Here is a 19,894-nt window from a genome sequence, read left to right on the forward strand (position 1 = left end):
CCTTTCTATTGGTAGGTGGCACAGTGCACTTGTGGCAAGTAAGCAAGCTAGAAGACTGGCAGTCTTGCTGGGTATCCAGTTACGGAAGCAACACATTAACAAGAGAATTCTGAGTAAAACCAAAGTTACTTTCCCTAGTAACTAGTTACTTTGAAAGTAACGAGTAACTTGAAGTAACTGAGTTACTTTTGATAGAAGTAACTAGTAATGTAACTAAGTTACTAATTTAAAGTAACTTACCCAACACTGCTCCTGTAACACCTGTAACATTCAGCAGTCGCCTCATTGTTCTGACGCACACAACAAAACTATTGACTACACTACAAACTAACTACACAAGATTTGCGCTAAACGTCTCAAATCTCTCACATCTCAGAACACCGCCGTCACTCCTAAAACTTCCCCCTGTTTCTTAACAACTAGATGCCACGTTGCCATATCATTTTTTGATTGGTATACGTGGACATGGTACTTTTTTGGACGAATTGGAAAGGGAGAGGGGGGTGGAGTTTGTTTTTGCTCACAGGGGGAGAGTGCTTTCGAGCCTTTTTTCTTATAAAACGCCGTTTTTGCCGTTTCTTCCCGCAGTAAATATAAACAACGATATTCAGGAAGAAAACCAAACATTGCATATTTTTTTTTATCACAACTCTGGTTTTACGTGGCCTATCAACACAATTTAAAAACTGGTATAAAGTCCACACTTTTTCCGTCAATTGTTCCGTCTGTCCTGCTCACATCTCCAATGGTTGTACACGTTGTCATTAACGTGGCTTCACTCCACATCAGCCACGCCGCTTTGCCAGCTAAAACACCGGTGTCGGCACATAAGGACGCTGTCATAGCCTGTCAACCACGTTGATTAGCTGCGTATATACGAATGTAAATCGCATTATTGGCTGGACTATGGGATAAGGTGGCATCGTTCTAATCCCATACGGGAGCAGCCAGTCACTCACTGACTAACACTGCAAAACAGAATTGTTAAAGTGTTAATTTTAATTTCAATTCAGGTTAAAAAAATTTTGTGCGCAACGCAGATTTTCTGTGCGCAGAGACCGTGCCAGCAGTGCGCAATTGCGCACGTGCGCAGCTTAGAGGGAACATTGGGTCTGATGTGGCTGATTCTCTTGTTTTCTGGACGCGAAATCTGCATAAACCAAGGAGTTGGTGAAGTGAAGGGTAAAGTAGTAGGTCGAGGGCTGGAGACTGAGAGAGGCTCCAGGTCTGGTGATCGAAGGCAGTTGTGGAGGGTGTGATAAACTTTGACTGTTATACTTTTACAGTAATTAATTTACTACAATGTGTTTCTTACTTTGCTGGAGCCAACTATGAGGTTAGTTTTAAATGTAGACAATGAGCTGTTCAGTCCAGTTTTGACAAATGTCAAAAATGTGATAAAATCAAACTAAACACCTCAAAATTCATCTTGAATACTTTTAAAATTGTAACTTCTAATTTTAATTAGGAGTACGAGGTGAAAATTAACCACTCCTTGAAGAAAGGACTTTGCTGATACTGCTGATGTTGCAGGGTCAAAATGGCTCCCCCTGGTGGTTTTCCTAGGTTTGGCATTCTGGGGGTTTGCAAAGAAAACCCCCAGACAGAGAGGACAGATGGTTTGAAAGAGGAGTGAAAGAGGCCATCTATGTCCACTGTGAGCGACCATCTTTGAACAGAGGCGGTGGTTTACGACACCAACTGTCTGCCATCTATAATCCAGTTTTGAGTTCCCTCCCCAGACGCCTTAACGCCCACTCACATCCTGGGCCATCTGACCTCAGGAAATCACATGATAGGGTGGGGCCAGGTTTCACAATGAGCTCACCCGAAACCCTGGCTGATTAGGTACCACACCCGCTTTCACACCTTGTCGCATGTGATTAGAGGATCACCAGGGGGTCCTTTGTCCCTCTTTGGGGGGATACTCCCACTGGGTTTAAATCTGGGACTCTCGGCCATTTGACCTTAGAACTGAAGAAGCTTCTCGGATGAGAGGTGAAACGTCTTCAAGCAACTCAAAGAAGTCCAGACGCTTTTCTTTGCAAACTCCTTTGACTACGATGACCTGGATGACTGAGAACCTTCACAGACATTCTGGGGGTTCTACACTACATATTTCAATAAATTGCTGTGCTTATTTCAAATTTCCCTAGTAAAATATAAAGGAATGAGTAGTGGCTTAAGCCTTTTGAACATTAATGTATATTCTTTATATTGCAAGTTAGCCTCTTCCATTCTGAGAAATGTATTCCTTTTGCAGTGGTTGTCATGTGTAGTACTTTCAGTGAAGTGGACATGTAAGTGTGCTAGGACTAAAACAGATGTCATATTAGTGTGTAGTGGAATTAACAAGTGCTGGTATAAGGGTGTGAGTGACGTTATGTACTTGTCTTTATTGTACATCTTTATTTCATGATATTTTATTCTGTCTTACAGGCCACAGAGAGCAGTGACACCTGACGCCAAAAGGCATTCTCAATTTAAAGCTATGCTGAAAATCGGAAAAAGAACAAGACAAATGTTTATATAAAACTGTACCTGTAATTTTGACTGTATTTTTTTTTGGGGGGGGGGGTACCTTTATGGGACCTGCAGCCTCAACCTGATGTGGATGAGAGGACAAATTTTGATTGTTCTACTGTTGTTCTATATTGTCGGGACCTGAGTGTCTCCAATTTTCTCACAAAGCCTAACAGATTGTGGTATAAAGTAAACTGAATGCTATCCCACATGTATACAATTAAGTGACACAAAAGTGATATTACTAAAACATGTCCTCAACAGATAAAATAAAATAAATTTCAATCATAATGAAAAAATTTAGATATAATTCATTTCAATTACATTTTATTTATATAGCACCAAATCACAACAACAGTCACAAAGTCAAAGTTCATTATGTTGTCATGTAAAGATCGTACAATAATACAGAGAAAACCCCAACAATCAAAAAACCTCAATGTGAGTCCAGTTCCTTGGTGACAGTGGGAAGGAAAAATGCCGATTTGAGAGGAAGAAACCTCCAGCAGAATCAGGCTCAGGGAGGGGTGGACATCTGCTGTGACCAGTTGGGGGTATAACAGCATTCAAGTTACACATTTTAAAATTGCTCTCTGTTCTGCACACAAGCATACACATATGGGTGCCTTGCAATTTGCTTTGTCACACCAGCTGTTGATGTAAACATAAATGTAAACTAATTCTTTAAAAATCAAATCAGAAAGCACAGCACTGATTCTTGGGCTGTTCCTTGACTTCTTTCTGAGGCTCCTTCAGTGTCTATTTCTTCTGCTTGGACGGACTGTTGATGTGAGAAATCTGCAAGTCAGAAGCATTAAGGAATGTGACACATGCTGTTTTTAAGGTACACGAACAATTACACAACAGTCACACATGCCAATAGTTTAAATTTTAAAAGTTGGTGATATATATTAATTAACATATATTATTTTTTTAGATTTGTTTATTCCTTAAAGTAAACAGACGTTTTATCCACAATTATTTGACATTTAATCAGTTCATTAATTAATAATAAATGGTTGTTTTCTTTGTTGGCATTGGTTAATTACAGTTCCTTTTGTCAAACTTAATAAAATAATACGTGTGCGCTCCTCACTGGTGAACAAATTAAAAATACAAACCTTCTCTGTTTTGATCTGCAAGGTCTGAACTTTTTTCTCAGTTTCCTCTTTGTTCTGTTTCTCCTCCTGGAGTTTAGTAAAAAGTGAAAAGACTCATGAGAGCAGATTATACACTTGTTGTCATGGTCTTTGTCTTTTTGTTTGTTTATTATTGCTTTTATCTTAAAGACTGTGTTATGTTTCCTCTCCAAAAGCTATAAGGAGACTCCCTTTAAATCATATTTTATATCATATCATAGTTCTGCTTATAAAATAAAAGATTTGATCAGACGTTATTCAGTAAACCTGTTAATAAGGGAGGCTGTCATCTTTATTGGGGAAAGAATTCAAACATAAATTCAAAAAATCTAACCTTTATCAAACTGGATTTCAAAGGACAACAAATACATTAAACTAATCTTGATTTATATATTGCTTAATTACACTGGATTTCATTGTCACTAGCAGTGTTGGTCAAGTTACTTGAAAAAAGTAATCAGTTACTAATTACTGATTACTTCCCCCAAAAAGTAATCCCGTTACTTTACTGATCACTTATTTTCAAAAGTAATCAATTACTTAGTTACTTAGTTACTTAGTTACTTTTTAAAAACACGATTTACAACCTGAATAGGTGATAAAGCGATAGATCTTTCAGCCCAATTCTACTTTTTCTGCATAATTCATCATACAAAATGTAATCAAATGGAAAAGTCTCTTTTTAAAACTTGTTTTATTAGTTTTAATCTTTTAACTTTATGCATCAAGCAAAAATTAAATTATATGCAACATTCTCTGACTGGAAGAAATTTGTTTAACATTTAAACCTATTTTCTGCACATTCCAGCACATAAAATATTTTTTTGTGTTTACACTCACTCTTTCAAATAGATGCAAGTAAAACACAGCAGAAAATAAATAAAATCAAAGACTAGCGGTCCTGTTGCTCTATTTTCACCTGTAAAGCAGGACTGGGGTAGGCGGAGGAGGTTTACCCTGGTGCAGGTGTGCTGCAGCGGTCAGTGGAAGAATCCATGAGTTTCTCTGTGAATTTCACATTACGTCAGAAGCGCACTCGGTGCTTGCTTGGAAGTTTAGGGTTTTTTCGCTGTAAAAGAAGTTTTCTTCCCACGCACAACGGACACTAATGTTTTTGTCACTTTTATAGAATCAAACTCAAAATAAGGTCAGTACTTCCACGCTTTAAACGCTGCATGCTACACTCTGTCCCGCACTCGATATATTATGATCTGCAGACAGCTGTTGTCACGAACGTCGCACTCGCCACGCCACTGTCATGAGACGTTTCTCGCAAAAAATCACGGTTTTAGTAACGCAGTAACGCAGCGTTCCTACGTGAAAGTAACGGTAATCTAATTACCGTTTTTGCAATAGTAATCCCTTACATTACTCGTTACTTGAAAAAAGTAATCAGATTACAGTAACGCGTTACTTGTAACGCGTTACTGTAATCTGATTACTGCCCATCTCTGGTCACTAGTAATCTAAGTCCATTGCAGTCTCATGTTTGTTGTCATTGATGGTTTAGTTTTTCTTGGTCAGTGTCATAAAGATAGAGATAAAAGCTGGATGACAGCAGGTAAGTGGCTCAGGACCAAATTAAAAACACAAACCTCTGTTTCTGTTGGCAACATCTGAACTTGTTTCTCAGCTTTCTCCCTTCTCTGTTTCTCCTCCTGGAGCTGAAGAAAAAGTGAAAAAGACTCATAAGAACAGACTACACACATGTTCTTTTAAAAGGTCATAATACAATGAAATCACACCTGTCTTAAAGTATTTATTAACTGGGTTAACACTTTTTGTCTGTGAAGGTTCAAGAAACTTTTTGTTTCTTGTTCTTGTTTCTCAACAGAAAGTCAGAAATTAGCAGGTTGATCACATTAAACACATCACATCAGCTGCTATGCTACCAACTACTTCACCACAGAGAGGTACATACAGAGTGCAGGTCTATGATCATCAGGAGTATGACATCCATTACAAATGTCCATGTTTATCTCTATATACTCAGATACTTACACTGGCCTTTGATTCCAGTGTAAGGATCGTCTGCCTCAGCTTCGTAATGATTTCATCCTTCTCCCTCTCAGATTTCATCATCTGTCAGAAAGAAAGTCAGACAGATGTTGATGTTTCTGCAGCACTTTGTTGATAAAAGTGACAAAATTATTGAAGTTTCACACTGTGAGCAACATGTTTCCAACCACAGTGCTTCAGAGTTAATATTGAAATAAATGTAACATGTTCTACAGCATAATGAACTGTGAGTTGATGCAATAAATGACGCCCAAATTAGGGTCAGTCTTTTTCATATGAGTGTCTCGCTCCTCTCCATCAGCTGCACCTTCATGCAAAGACAGCAAAACATGCGCCTAATGTCTGCAGGATGTTGCAGACAGCAGCCTGACGCACAGCTGTAATTCAACAAAATGAACAACAACAAGCTGCATAATTCATGTTTGCTCTGAATTATGTCAATGTTGAGGCAAGTGGTGATATTTCTATGAATTTTATGTGCTCCCCTGGTCCTTTCTCTCTATAACTGGTTAACCCTTTAAGACCTACCATAGAACTAAGTCCACCAGAGCTTATATTATATTTTTACATGCTGTAGTGCCATTTTTGGGAGCATTTCAAGTTGCTATACATCAATACAACCATTATAGCCCAAATTTTAATAATATGTATGCATTAAGTGCATAGTAATTACATAAATTGCAAAAAAGTGCAATAAACTACAAAAAATTTGAAAATCGTTTTTGTTTTTTTAACATATATTTCTACTTAGAGAAATTTAAGGGGCTTATCCCTCAAAACTGTAAATACAAAAAAGTTGCACAAAATAGTTTCCCACCACAGGAAATTTATTTTGAGTGTCTTCATAGTTTTATTTTTGAAATACACCAATTTTTATATAATGCAGGAAAAACGAAAATAAATATTATAGTGCAAATTTGCAAAAAAGCAGCATATGCATCAAAATAAACTATTTCCAGCAGTGCAATTTGAGTTCTAAGCATCCCAGAAACGACACAGAAAGTCATAAAGTCAAACATAACTTTTAAAAACACCAGTATAGGCTTATGAGGGCCTGATGGTAAAAAACTACATTTGCGTGAAAATGACATCACTTCCGGTTTCGGGCAGGTAATGGCGGACATGCGCTGACGTCTATTCCAATGTAGGAAGTTTTATGAACAGCTGATCGGATCAGCAAAGAGTGTTTCTGTAATGTTATGTTTTTGTTCCTGCAAGCGCTTTTTATGCAGTTTTTGCAAAGCTATATGTGGAAGGAAACCGTGACCTAGGACAAGCTGATGGCATAAGATGTAAGTACAACTCCTCCGGTTTCATATGCAAAAAAAATTATTGCGCTAGCTTACGTGGTTGCGGTTCTACAGGGATTTAAAAATAGTTACGCAAAACGGCTTTAAAGGGTTAACATAACCTATGTTTGAAACAGCAGCTTTTTGGCTCAATAAAAATCTGGAGCAGAATTGATCCTTTAGCTCCCGGAGACAATAACATTCTCCATCAGTGATGAAAAATTATTTAGCAGATGAAAAACATGCTGGACATGTTTAAATATATTTCATATGACAGTGACAGACAGCTGAGTATCAAATGATGAAATGAACCTCCTGTTTGTTGGACTCCAGCTGAACCCTCATGGTGTTTATTTCACTCTCCTTTATCCTTTTCTCCCTGTTAAGCTCACTGATGCTGTCAGAAAGCTGCAATTGAGAAGATAAAAGAAGAAAGATGAGATGAAAAAACATTTTTTTGATTAATTGAATGATTGTACTATATAGAATTAAGAGCCTGATCATTTTATTGTAATATATAAAGTTTCCTCCATAACTCTTTACAATACAGAGATACAGAGAGTTGGGTCAGTAAATTCTGAATGTTTATCATTGAAACACAAACCTCCTGATTTTTGGACTCCAGCTGCTTCTTCAGCTCCTCTAATGTTTCTTTCTCGTGCTGGAGCTGATTGATGATTTCAGTATTCTTCTTCTCCAACTGCAGGTGAGATGTTACATGAAGAAGGACCAGAAGGAAGAAATGGTTGGTTAAGACATGGTTAAGACACAATAATAATAAAATTTTATTTAATTAATTTATTTATTTATATGAACCTTTTCTTTATCGTTCTGCAGGTCGCCAAGTGTATTTTCAGCAGCCTCCCTCCTCTGTTGTTCCTCCTGAAGCTGCTGCCTTGAAGTTATTGGCAACTTCCACTGAGAGATGGCAGAGATTACAAGATAATAAAGTTTTTCAAATTCATATTAAGTTAATGTGGATAACATAACATTAGTACTTTACAGTACAGCTAACCAGGGGTGATAATTTGATAACAGAATTAATAAACGGAAGGAGAGAAAGAGAGAATAAAATGAATAACAAACACCATTTAATTACCAGAGTTATAACCAGGGTTGCGTCTGACTTTGTAAAATATTAGTGTAATCACATTACATTTTGCTGTAGTACTTTTCTAATTATTTTTCCAGTAGTCACATTACAATCACGTCACTAAATGTGTTTAATTTTGACTGAGTTGTTTTGCTTTTGTGTCTTCTATTTTTCTACTGGGGTATTTTTGGAGCACAAATATTGCCTATCTAAGTGAGAAATCTGTAACATTTTGTTTGATTAGTATTCAATTTCTTGAAAAACAATGAACATCTTGACATTTAACGTGTTAATCATGTTTATCTACTCACATGTAAATTCTGCTTCTCAATTTTTCCTCTTACCATCATACTGAGCTGCTCTCTCTCTCTGTCTTCTTCAGAGGACACTTGAAAATCTTCAGTCTGATCCTTTGGCCTTCTATTGGTCCCTTTTTGAAATTAAAATTGAACAAGAAGGAAATGCTAAAACTTGTGAAATATTAAACCTCTCATCAGAGTCTCAGTGAAAACACTGATGCTTTGTTAAGGTAAAGAATAATTAACCAGTGACTTACTCATCAGGTGTTTCCTCTTTCTACGTACAAGAAAAACAACTGATAAAATTAACAGGATGATGCAACGAGCCAAACTAGCAGGCGAAGTGTCTGTGACCAAGGATGGGTATCGTTTAGGTTTTATCCGATACCAGTGCCGGTGCTCAAACCGGTGCTTAAAGAATGGAGAACACAAAATTGGTCCAAAAACCTCTCATGTTCAGCTGTTTTTTTGTAAAAAGATAACAATGTTAGCCTTTTCTGCAGCTATAGGGCATACAGTGGCTTGCAAAAGTATTCGGCCCCCTTGAACTTTTCCACATTTTGTCACATTACAGCCACAAACATGAATCAATTTTATTGGAATTCCACGTGAAAGACCAATACAAAGTGGTGTACACGTGAGAAGTGGAACGAAAATCATACATGATTCCAAACATTTTTTACAAATAAATAACTGAAAAGTGGGGTGTGCATAATTATTCAGCCCCCTGAGTCAATACTTTGTAGAACCACCTTTTGCTGCAATTCCAGCTGCCAGTCTTTTAGGGTATGTCTCTACCAGCTTTGCACATCTACAGACTGAAATCCTTGCCCATTCTTCTTTGCAAAACAGCTCCAGCTCAGTCAGATTAGATGGACAGCGTTTGTGAACAGCAGTTTTCAGATCTTGCCACAGATTCTCGATCGGATTGTGCCTTCAGTGGGCTGGTTTCAGTCATTATGCAAATGTTCTGTTTATAAGATTGGGGAAACCTGCAGTCAGCTGAGACTGAAGAAGTCACTTGGATGAGTGACAAAACGTTTCTCCCACAAAACGCTACGCCCAGTCAACATGACTTTCACTTAACATGTTATTGCCGTAACTCCAGAGTTAAAGCAACAGACATAAAGTTATTGATTAAAGCAAATCGCAGCCTAGAGAATAACTGTTGATCAGTGCTAACTCTGTTCTTGAAATTACCTTTGTATGACTTTTCATAGATAGATACGGTTTTGGTCCACAATAGAATTACTCTGCCCAGGCCTTTAATGTATACTTTCACTTTATAAACTTTATTTTCTGCTCTCCAGTCAAATATCTAAAATCTCAGCGATTCATTTCTAAAGCATTTCACTACATTTACAAAGATTTATTTATGACAGTGAAATAAATTATATTATAATTAGACTTTTTAACTAGACATCAGAAAAGCATGTAGAACTTACAAATACCGAATTTGAAAGAGACTTACCTGTGGAAAGTTCTGTGAGACTAAGTCTGAAAATCATTAAACTGCGTCTTACCGGCTTATCAACTGCAGATCCCTCATATATGGTCAGAGTTTTGGAAAAAAAATAGCTTCTTAAGATTCCAAGTTCTTGTTAATCAAAGTATATTGCTGGAAAAATATGAATTTATCAGATTAACACACATTGTTGAATCTGGTTAGATCAGGTATAAACTGTGTCAAATGCTGAACTTTGAGCCTGTTATAAAATAATCGAGCTGAAACCATATCTGTCTTTATGGTGTTCAAAAAGGGGGAAGTGTTCACATGTTATGTGTTATCTCATCTATCATACTGAAGATGGCAGTACAGGACTGATTTTTGAAGTACACACTGATAAGATACTCACTGTTGTTTTAAATAATCAATTCCAGTGTCACAGCGGTGCTGGAGCCTTTCCCAGCTGTTACAGTGTGAGCAGGGGTGCCACCAGGTATTTAGGTCCCCACAACTTTGACACTGCAATCCATGCCAGCCCTAAAAATAGAAGACTGCAGACATGGATCAATATTTTGAGAAATAGAGTTTTTGATTTGTGTAAGACTGATGAGAAATGTGCCATCGTTTACCTTTTATTAGATTTAAAAAAAAATAATATTAAGAACTGTCAAATATAACAATAGTTTGGATGTCAGTTTTCAAATAAACTATAGTCAACTAAAATATGTCTCTGTCCTGAGACCTAGTGGAGGTCAAAGACAGAGATCTAAAAAAGGATTTTTTTTCTTAGGTATCAGTAGAGCCGGTTCAGTGTCAGGTGTGGGGAGATGGGTATAAAAAAGTATAATAGACTGTTCACCTGTTTTCTAGATACCAGTCAGTCACAGGCCCTTAGACTCATCATCACTCAGGGTTTGAATACAAACAAGGCTGAAAAACTGTTTGATGTGTCATATAGGAAACAGCTAATCACATGTAATAAAAAAAAAAAATTGAGAATGTGGTTTACAGAGACTTCACATGTGACACATTTATACATTTGTATATACTTTGAATAAATATGATGAGTGGACTGGTTCTTATGTAGTACTTTTTTTACTCTGACTGAGCGCTCACAGCTCTTTTTTACTACAAACCTCATTGATAGAATCACACACACTCATTCGTAGAGTGCTAGGTGTTTGAATATAATGTTACTCATCTTTATGTAACAAATTAGTTTGGCTGTACTTGTTTTTGCAGTTCATGGTCAGTATCAAACCTCTAACTGCTCTCTTTGGTAAAACCACAGTGATGTTATTGAAGTCAAACTGCAGGAAGAGGAAGTTTTCATCTGCAGTACAGAGCAGCTGTATTTGAGGCTTAGACATTCAGCTGCAGGACAACATGAAGGTTACAGCTGTCTGCTTCACAATGTGTGAGTTCTCTGGTTTTACATATTTCTGTGTACAGTATTTTAGTCAACCTGGTCTTTTTTCATATTTGTCAGTATGTTCACAGTTTGCATTAAATAAAACTCAATGAACGTCTGACAGATGAATATGTTACAACTTAATAAATATTTAGCAGCAGATCGTGTGCAGATGTTCATTGTTACCTGAGTTTATATTTGCAGTAACAAACTCTTTGGCTGATAATTTCTTTAATTTTTCAGTGTTACTTGTATTTATTCTGCTGACCACACATGTTGAAAACAGGGGTAAGCAGCTGGGCAAGTTTCTCTCTTAAATCACACGATTTTGTCTACAAACTTTTGTTTAGCATAGAAAAGGTTGGATTGTCCTTTCACTCTGTACTTTAACTTCATTTGATCTCTTTCTGGTTAAGATGCTGTGTTTCGCATCGTCCCAAAAAGACTGCAGTTCTTTCAGCTGGAGTCTGTCTTCTTTCACTGTGAGGGTCTTGATGGAGCTTCTCAGTTAAAAGGGATCACAAATACTGAGGCCTTCATTTCAGCGTGTGATGAGAGCTCACCAACACTATTGTGTGCGATTCATCGAGCCTATGCAACAGACAGCAGTGAATACTGGTGTGAGACTGGAGCAGGAGAGAAAAGCATCAGTGTCAACATCACCATAACTCGTATGTTTAACACTCGAGTGACCGAGCTATTTTATTATGAAAAGATGAGGTCATTAATGACCTGATGAATTTATAAATGTCATTCAGAAACATTTTCTAAAATGTAAATGTTCTATTTGTATCTATAGCTGTAGTATTCTGAACTAATATTATTATTTATTGCATAAAGCATTTAACTTAAACTTTTAACGAGTCATATTGATTACACTCAAATGTTGCTACAATATTGATTAATCAAGCCACAATACTTGTTCAATGGTATGTACTATTAATAAAAATTAACATTAAAATGAGTGACTATCAATGAGGCCAAAATTTTGTTACCATGGCAGCTGTTAACTAAAATAGTTCCACTTATTATTTCAGTGTTTTGCTTGTTTGGTTTGAAATGTTACAGATTTCTGTATCAGATAAAAAGTCTCGTTTTTCAGGGGGATGTTTTGCCTGCGGTAATCCACACATGGGTGAGCACAAGGCCATATGCAGACACACTGGCGGTCCTGTGCTGGCCCAGAACAGTTTCAGCTCTGTGTAATAACAACATGTACCGGAACATAATAGTGCAAAAGGGACATGACAAAACTCTGTTCAGATACTGAATGGACTGATTCTTGCATATTGCTTTTCTACTGTCCTGATTACTCAAAGTGCTCTATGGCGTGCTTCCTAACTACATTCATACTCGCGACATGCAGACTGGAGGAGCCAGGAATCACACCATTAAACTTCCGATCAGTAGGTGACCTGCTCTACCTCCTGAGCTACAGCCACCCAGTGGTAAGCATGAGTAAACCCTCACTAGGTTTTGGATAAAGTGTACACTCACAAACCTGTCAAACCTGCATTTGAAACGCTGGCTACCATAGCAGTATAGTATTGCAACATGGTATTTGGGTCTTCTAACTAAAATTCAGAAAATAGGAACATAAATTGTGCCTCATTGCCAGTCTGGCCCACATCTGCCAGCTTGATGCCGGATCCAGGGAGAACCTGTTTTCTATGAGCCCGGGACACATAAACCAAACCACAATCGGGCCAGATGTGGCATGCCATCACATAAACACTGACATCTACACCAAGCCTGGCCCATATCTGGATGACATACCATTTACCATGCCAGAAGTCAGCCAGCAGTGCCGGCTTGACACCAGATCCGGGCCAGACCTGCTTGCTATGTGGGAAGTGGAGCCAATCAGCTTTCCCATTCTGTCATTTAAAGTAAAACCTTATTTGTTTTACAGCAGATGTATTTTTTATTGTTACATCACTTCACAGAGAGACCTGCTCATCTTCTTGTTCTGCCATCCATATGTTCCTAATGTTTGGGACTATTTTCACCATTGTGATGGTGGTTCTGCTGCTGTTGTTAGTGGGATTACTTCACTTTGGAAAACTCAGTGTCACACAGACATAAATGGTATTTGTGTATAAAGATGACAGATTCATGACTAATGGAGAATGTTCTGGAAGTTTTAACATTTAGATAATGAAACAGAAAATTGGACAATCATAAGATCTGCACTATGACGGGTGATTGTAAATATTGTAAAAATACTTTGACTCTTTACTGTATACTTTTTCTCCTGCAGTATTCAGCTGACTTTGCTGGTTGTCTTTAAACTTTGTCATGCACAGAAGAGTTTAAAACCACAGGCCTGCTGAGCATTTTTAAAGCCCACTCAGTATCTCAGTTTATTCAGCGTGTGGTGATTTTAGATGCTGCAGACGCTCTAGTAATTTTAGCTTCTTAGATACAAACCGCACGAGAAAATGTTTGTGTGTTTTTTCACAGCAGAGTTAAAATACTTCAGCGTGGTCATTTCAGTGTCAGCTTGTGGCTTAAAAATTCTACATAAACCTTGTAGCTGTAAACATGTCAGTTTATCCTCTGCATCTAAATAGTGAGCATGGCAAGAATAATAACTTATATATATGTATATTAACATATTTTAAAATAAAATGACCCAACAGAGGGGTGTGGATGTCAGTTACTACTTTCATTTCATTTGTTCACCTTTAAATTTGTTAACTGTTTTAAAATAATTGACTATATATCAAGGGCGTAGATTTGACATTGGACGGAAGGGACATGTCCCCACCAATATCCAGCGATGATTGAATTTTCCCCACCAATAATCTGATCTCTTTGAGTAAAGAAAAACAAAACCGTTAGAAAGAAGAAAAAAAAAGATCTGTCAACGTCTCATTCACCCAGGTGTGCAGAAAGAGTTAAATTACGTTCTCTACTGGAGTCCTACGTCACGTGACAAATATGGCCAATGTGATTGGCTGTGCCTTTCAGTAGTGATGGGCAGATGAAGCTTCATGAAGCACTGAAGCTTTTCATCCAATTGGTTCACCCCAGCGCAAAGCGTCTTGAAGCTTCATTTGCTCTAGTAGGACATCTAGTGGACGTAAAAATATTAGTTGGCATGCTTTTGAATAGTGTGGCATTTTGCACACAGCCTGTAAATGTCAACAACAAAAGGAGCGTGTAAAACATGTATATTGTAGTGATGGCAGTATACTGTGTATATTTATACTGGCAGTATGGAAAATGATTATTTGGAAATGCTTAAAATGGAAATGATCATTTACTGTGAGGTGAGGTGCGGTTGGGGTGTGGAAAGTGGTTGTGCTTTTGTAACGTTGAGGTATGGGCAGCTACACACTGAGGATTTGAGCCTCAGTCCTGCCTGTTCACATTTTATTCTGTAAAAACTAAACTGCTTTTATGACCTTTTTAGTGGGGAGAACATAGCTAGGATTTAATGATTTAACAAATCTTTTAAATCCTTTGTCCTCCACAATGCTAAATGGCTGGGAGTCCTCAATCACCATGCTAACCAGGTCTTCATCTATTGGAGATTGTTCTCCTGAGGAAAGACAATAAAAACAAAGCACAAATATAAATATCACACACATAACTTATTACAGTTGTATAATATTGTTCTATCATTTAGTAAGATTACTGCATGCTATATTATCATGGCATTTGATGGCTCACCTGGTCTTGCTCCACAATCGGTGTTCCCCTTATTCTTATGCAAAGCTCTGTAGTGCCGAAGCATGGATGAGGTGTTGTTGTTATATCCCAGCTCCCTGGCACATAGCAAACACTTCACCTTGTACAAAGGTAAAGACAGCTTAACATAAATTGTATTGCACCATCAGTATTATGAAAATACATCTTCTGTAGAAATTTACATACCTTGTTGGGAGGAATAAGATCAAAATGTTCCCACACAGGGGAGGACATCCTCCTCTTCTTAGTTGGCTCCATTCTCTCCTGACTTTCTCTCCTCACTCTCCTAAACCTCCAAACTGTCTCCAAACTCTCACTAACCGCAACTCTCCATCAAACACCCACATTTTGAATGAAGTCTGAGGGTTTTATATCGCTGTCACAGCTCGCGGCAAAGTTCGAACCACTTCCCGAACCAGTCACGTGGTACAGCCGGGCAGCGAGGCTTCGGACTAGAGATGGCACGATACCACTTTTTTATGTCCGATACCGATACCGATATCATAAATTTGGATATCTGCCGATACTGATATGAATCCGATATAGTGTGTTTTTTAATCAATAAAACTGTTTTTTAAATATCTTGCTGCATTTTGTATAAGTTCATACTCAAGTTTAAGTAAACAACAACACTAAAGCTATTCTGTTATACCTGTATGTAAAAAATACACTGCACCCAAAATATTTCATAGTTCAGCAACACTGATCAATCTAATAAACTTAAACCTACTCCATCCTCCCTATTCTGGTATTTTAAAGAGTACTTAGCAGAAATATTAAGCAACCTAACTAATAGGGTTGCAAACTCCCAGCAAAAAAAAAGGGAACCACCCCCACCCTCCACCTCATGATGCTTAATCGATGTAATCAACTTTAATTTGATGCAGTGTGAAAAAAAAATGCACAGAAATAAATTATTTTTCAAGAATAATTAAATAGATTCAACATCTTTCTTCTACAGAATTGCAGACTGCACAGATGGTACCTTCCCAAAGGAAAAAGTACTTTAGCTTACTAGGGTATATTAGACTTAACAGTTACTATATACAGTAATGGACTTCTATACATTTTACATCAGATTAAAACTTTGGGTGTAAGATTCAGATAATTATTTATTAAAAGCTAGACATTTTAAATGAGAATAAGAAAGAAAAGTATGTCTTTGTGCCCCCTTTTCCCTGTTCATGCCCTATCGGCCCCCCTGGCTAAACTTTGCTAGATCCGCCCCTGCACAGTTACCAGCCGTCAGCTACGTAGAAAAGGATCCTGGTCTAGAAAGTAATATTAAATACATTCTAACGACAGCTTATCAAGCTTAAACGTGCTGCTGTTGTTCAGCCGCTGGTTTCCTCTTTCTGGTGCGAAGTGGGCCAAAAACAAAGAAGAGAGAAGGACTCGCGACAGAAAAGCCGATCAGCTGATCATTAAGCAGTTTCATGATTGAAGTAGGAGGAGGAAGGTGAGGGAGAGAGAGAGGCAGTCGCTCCATATATCGGTTGTTAAGCTTAACGTGGGAATGCTTTACAAACATTCAGAGATGAACTTACACACTTGCTTTACTTCTCTCTGGGATAACTTCCTCGGAGATGAAATGCTGGATTGCTAGCCAGGCTCCAAATACACACAGCCGCTCAATCACGTGATGCATACTGCTCCGACGTGCTACGGTTATGAGCCGAGTTACGCCGTGTCGGAAGTTTTGTGAGGTACTTTTTTGATATTTAATGGATCGGATTACATTTTTTATTTCTCGCCGATATCCGATCCAGTAATTTAGGTCAGTATCAGACCGATACCGATACGTAATATCGGATCGGTCCATCTCTACTTCGGACGTCATCATTTTCAGCTCCTCCCATAAACGAAGCAAGCCTCGATACGCGCATCGCGGAAATGCCCCCTCCATTACTCGACACAAGCTTTGAAGCCTCGATACAGAACGTCACATCACTACCTTTCAGGGAGCTCTGTTTAATTTTAGCAGCGGCAAGTAGGGATGGGTATCGTTTAGGTTTTATCCGATACCAGTACCAAACTGGTACTTTTGAAACGGTGCCGTTGCTTAAACGGTGCTCGAACCGGTGCTTAAAGAATGAAGAACACACACTTTGTCCAAAAACCTCTCATGTTTAGCTGGGTTTTTTTTGTAAAAAGATAACAATGTTAGCCTTTTCTGCAGCTATAGGGCATATATGGTATCACTCTTGGCTGGAAGCAGTGCCTTTCATGTTTAACTGTTTTCCACTTTTTCTTTGGTCATTTTAGCCTTTTTGGCCAGGGTGAAGGGAGTATCTGCCATCAAACAAGAAGACAGCCGCATGTAACTACGACGGTGTTTGCTAGTTCACCTTACATGCATTAATGTAATAATGTGGTTAGCCTACTCAACGTTAATTACACACGAACAACATGAAGCTACTCACCCAGAGAAGAACGGCTGCTGCTGCCATCATCATCCGTCATCATTTCTGCTACACTGGCAGGGCTAGGGGCCAGGACTCTACTCTTCGGGTTCTTGGGGGTTGTTGCTAACTCCGCATCCGATAACATAAATTATATAGTTACTTCTTCAAAAAAGTTACTGAGTTTTGCAAACAACAAAGTTTTTTGCAGCTCTTTACCTAAAAATGCAGCCAAGGAGTTTTTTTAAATAAACATTTCAAACTATTTACAGAACAATCAGCTGTTCTGCATCAAATCTGATGTCACACAAATTATTTGTGCCACTCCAAAAAATAATTTCTGTCCACTATGAGATAAAGGAGAACAACAGCCTGATACCTGCAGGCCTGACAACAGGAGATGTATCACTCCTGTAACACCTGTAACATTCAGGAGTCGCCTCATTGTTCTGACACACACAACAAAACTATTGACTACACTACACACTAAAGACACAAGATTTGCGCTAAACGTTGCAAATCTCTCACATCTCAAAATACCGCCGTCACTCCTAAAACTTCCTCCCGTTTCTTAACAACTACATGTCATGTTTTGATTGGTCAACATGATACATTTTTCAACCAATGGGAAAGGGCGGGGTGTTTTGGTTTCGTCTTTGCTCACAGGCTTTCGAGCGTTTTCCTTATAAAACGCAGTTTTTACCGTTTCTTCCCGCAGTAAATATGAACAACAACAGTATTCAGGAAGAAAACCAAACATTGCAGATATTTTTTATCATAACTGTGGTTTTACGTGGCCTATCAACAAATTTAAAAACTGGTATAAAGTCCACACTTTTTCCGTCAATTGTTCCGTCTGTCCTGCTCACATCTCCAAAGGTTGTACACGTTGTCATTAACGTGGCTTCACTCCACGTCAGCCACGCCGCTTTGCTAGCTAAAACACCGGTGTCGGCACGTATTTACTTTAATTTCAATTCAGGCTAGAATTTTTTTTGTGTGCGCAACGCAGATTTTCTCTGCGCAGAGACCGTGCCAACAGTGCGCAATTGCGCACGTGCGCAGCTTAGAGGGAACATTGCCTGTGAGTCACTTAAAGTCAAGTTCAGTCATAAAATGTGTCCGTCATAATAATGTTACAGGCTATGCTCCATACATTTTTCCGGGAGAATCCCAAATTTCAGTGCCCCTCCCGAAAATTTCCCGGAGCCACCATTCTCCTCAATTTCTCCCGTTTTTCCACCCGGACAACAAAATTGAAAAACCATATCCCAGATTGGCCCAGCCAATTCCAGTTTCCAACAATGGCTACTACTACTGCAGCTACTAGTTTTAGTATTACTCTTATTACTCTTTCTGGGTCGCAAAATAAACTTTTAACATATTTTCAGGTGAGAATGTAGCTGTGTAAACGTCAAATATCTGAGCCGACGAGAACAGCAAGGCACATCGTTTTAGGCTTTGGCCCACATCAGTCTAAAATTGTATGTAACCATGAATAACGTGTTGCCATGTCCACCAGGAGAGACTGGACAGTATAGATGTAAAACAAATATGCCAGCAGTTTATCTCAGTTAACGAGAGGAGAAGGCATGTGTTTGGCTCCTTCACATAGTGGACATTGAGTTGTTGTGTGGGACTCCAGTAGTCCATGTCTGTTGCTGTAACAGTAGTTCATGTTTAGAATAAAAAATCCCAGCTCACTGATTTGATCGGGGCAATAGTGCCTAAAATGTTGCATAATTTTGCTGAGAGATCTTTTACTTTGTGGTAATCTTACCTGGACAAAAAGCACCAGGTCATTCAGTGTTCCCTTAGTGCTATAAGAGATGTTGGTGTACTATAACTGAAGTAATGGTGTTAAGTCCTTAACAAATGAATGTATTTTAGGCTATTTTTATTTTTGTATGATACCTGATGTATATGGAATATGGCTGAAGTAAACTAAAGTCTAAAATACTTAGTCATTTGTGAGCTTCCTGCTCGAAAATGCAATGCCTAAATTAAATTGATTATTTCTCTGCAATTACAAACTCTGTCCTTACAATCTTGGTATCAAAATGAAGCTAACACTTGGGACATTTAATCAGAGGTGTAAATATTAAAGCAGATATTACTGTGTCAAAGTTACTGAGACTGGAACACAGAAAAAGTAAGTAGATTTTATTCTCGCCTAATTTTTTTTTGTAATTTTTAGCATATAACCCTTTTAAAAATATGGCTCAGCTCATATTTGGTTCCAGAAATCCAGTAACCAACATATAAGCATAATCTATGCAAAGATTTGTGTTTCTAAAGTAAAACAGTGAAAAACTACAGCCCTGTCAATACATGAATATCCAGACGTTGTACAAAAATGTCCAATTTTGGCATACAATTGGACACCATGCCAGTTAATTTTTTTAGGTATTAAAGAGCAGAAATTAATAAATTTTATTAACAGGCCTAAAAATGCTTTTTTTTTAAAATATATTTTTGAAGAATTAACCACACATTTACATGTAATGCCCCTTTTCTGCTGTGCGCTTCATTGGCCTCTGGTCCTTTAAATTCTGATGGGCTGTAACCTTGGTTTC

The 19,894-nt window shown here is 38.0% G+C and overlaps 1 protein-coding gene and 1 long non-coding RNA gene across 3 annotated transcripts; one reads left to right on the top strand and one right to left on the bottom strand.

The window, feature by feature from the left end:
- Nucleotides 1-2,843: 2,843 nt before the first annotated feature.
- LOC120437756 (low molecular weight neuronal intermediate filament-like) lies at nucleotides 2,844-10,403 on the bottom strand. Of its 2 annotated transcripts, XM_039608303.1 has the most exons (11): nucleotides 10,219-10,403; nucleotides 9,886-9,980; nucleotides 8,620-8,773; nucleotides 8,408-8,493; nucleotides 7,787-7,888; nucleotides 7,575-7,670; nucleotides 7,283-7,378; nucleotides 5,664-5,744; nucleotides 5,258-5,326; nucleotides 3,645-3,710; nucleotides 2,844-3,321 (listed from the first exon to the last, which is right to left on the bottom strand). In XM_039608303.1, exons 3-11 carry the CDS (start codon nucleotides 8,621-8,623, stop codon nucleotides 3,283-3,285), a joined length of 639 nt encoding a protein of 212 aa, XP_039464237.1. In that variant the 5' UTR covers nucleotides 8,624-8,773; nucleotides 9,886-9,980; nucleotides 10,219-10,403; the 3' UTR covers nucleotides 2,844-3,282. The 2 variants fall into 2 exon arrangements, with proteins under 2 accessions (XP_039464237.1, XP_039464238.1); XM_039608304.1 differs by lacking the exon at nucleotides 8,620-8,773 and having other exon boundaries at nucleotides 9,886-10,400.
- A 185-nt stretch (nucleotides 10,404-10,588) lies between these two features.
- Nucleotides 10,589-12,185, top strand: LOC120437757. Its single transcript, XR_005611389.1, has 3 exons — nucleotides 10,589-11,226; nucleotides 11,464-11,508; nucleotides 11,637-12,185. It is a non-coding gene; the product is annotated as an uncharacterized LOC120437757 (long non-coding RNA).
- The last annotated feature ends 7,709 nt before the right edge of the window (nucleotides 12,186-19,894 follow it).

Source organism: Oreochromis aureus, linkage group 3 (assembly GCF_013358895.1).
Source record: "Oreochromis aureus strain Israel breed Guangdong linkage group 3, ZZ_aureus, whole genome shotgun sequence".
NCBI classification, from domain to species: Eukaryota; Metazoa; Chordata; class Actinopteri; order Cichliformes; family Cichlidae; genus Oreochromis; species Oreochromis aureus.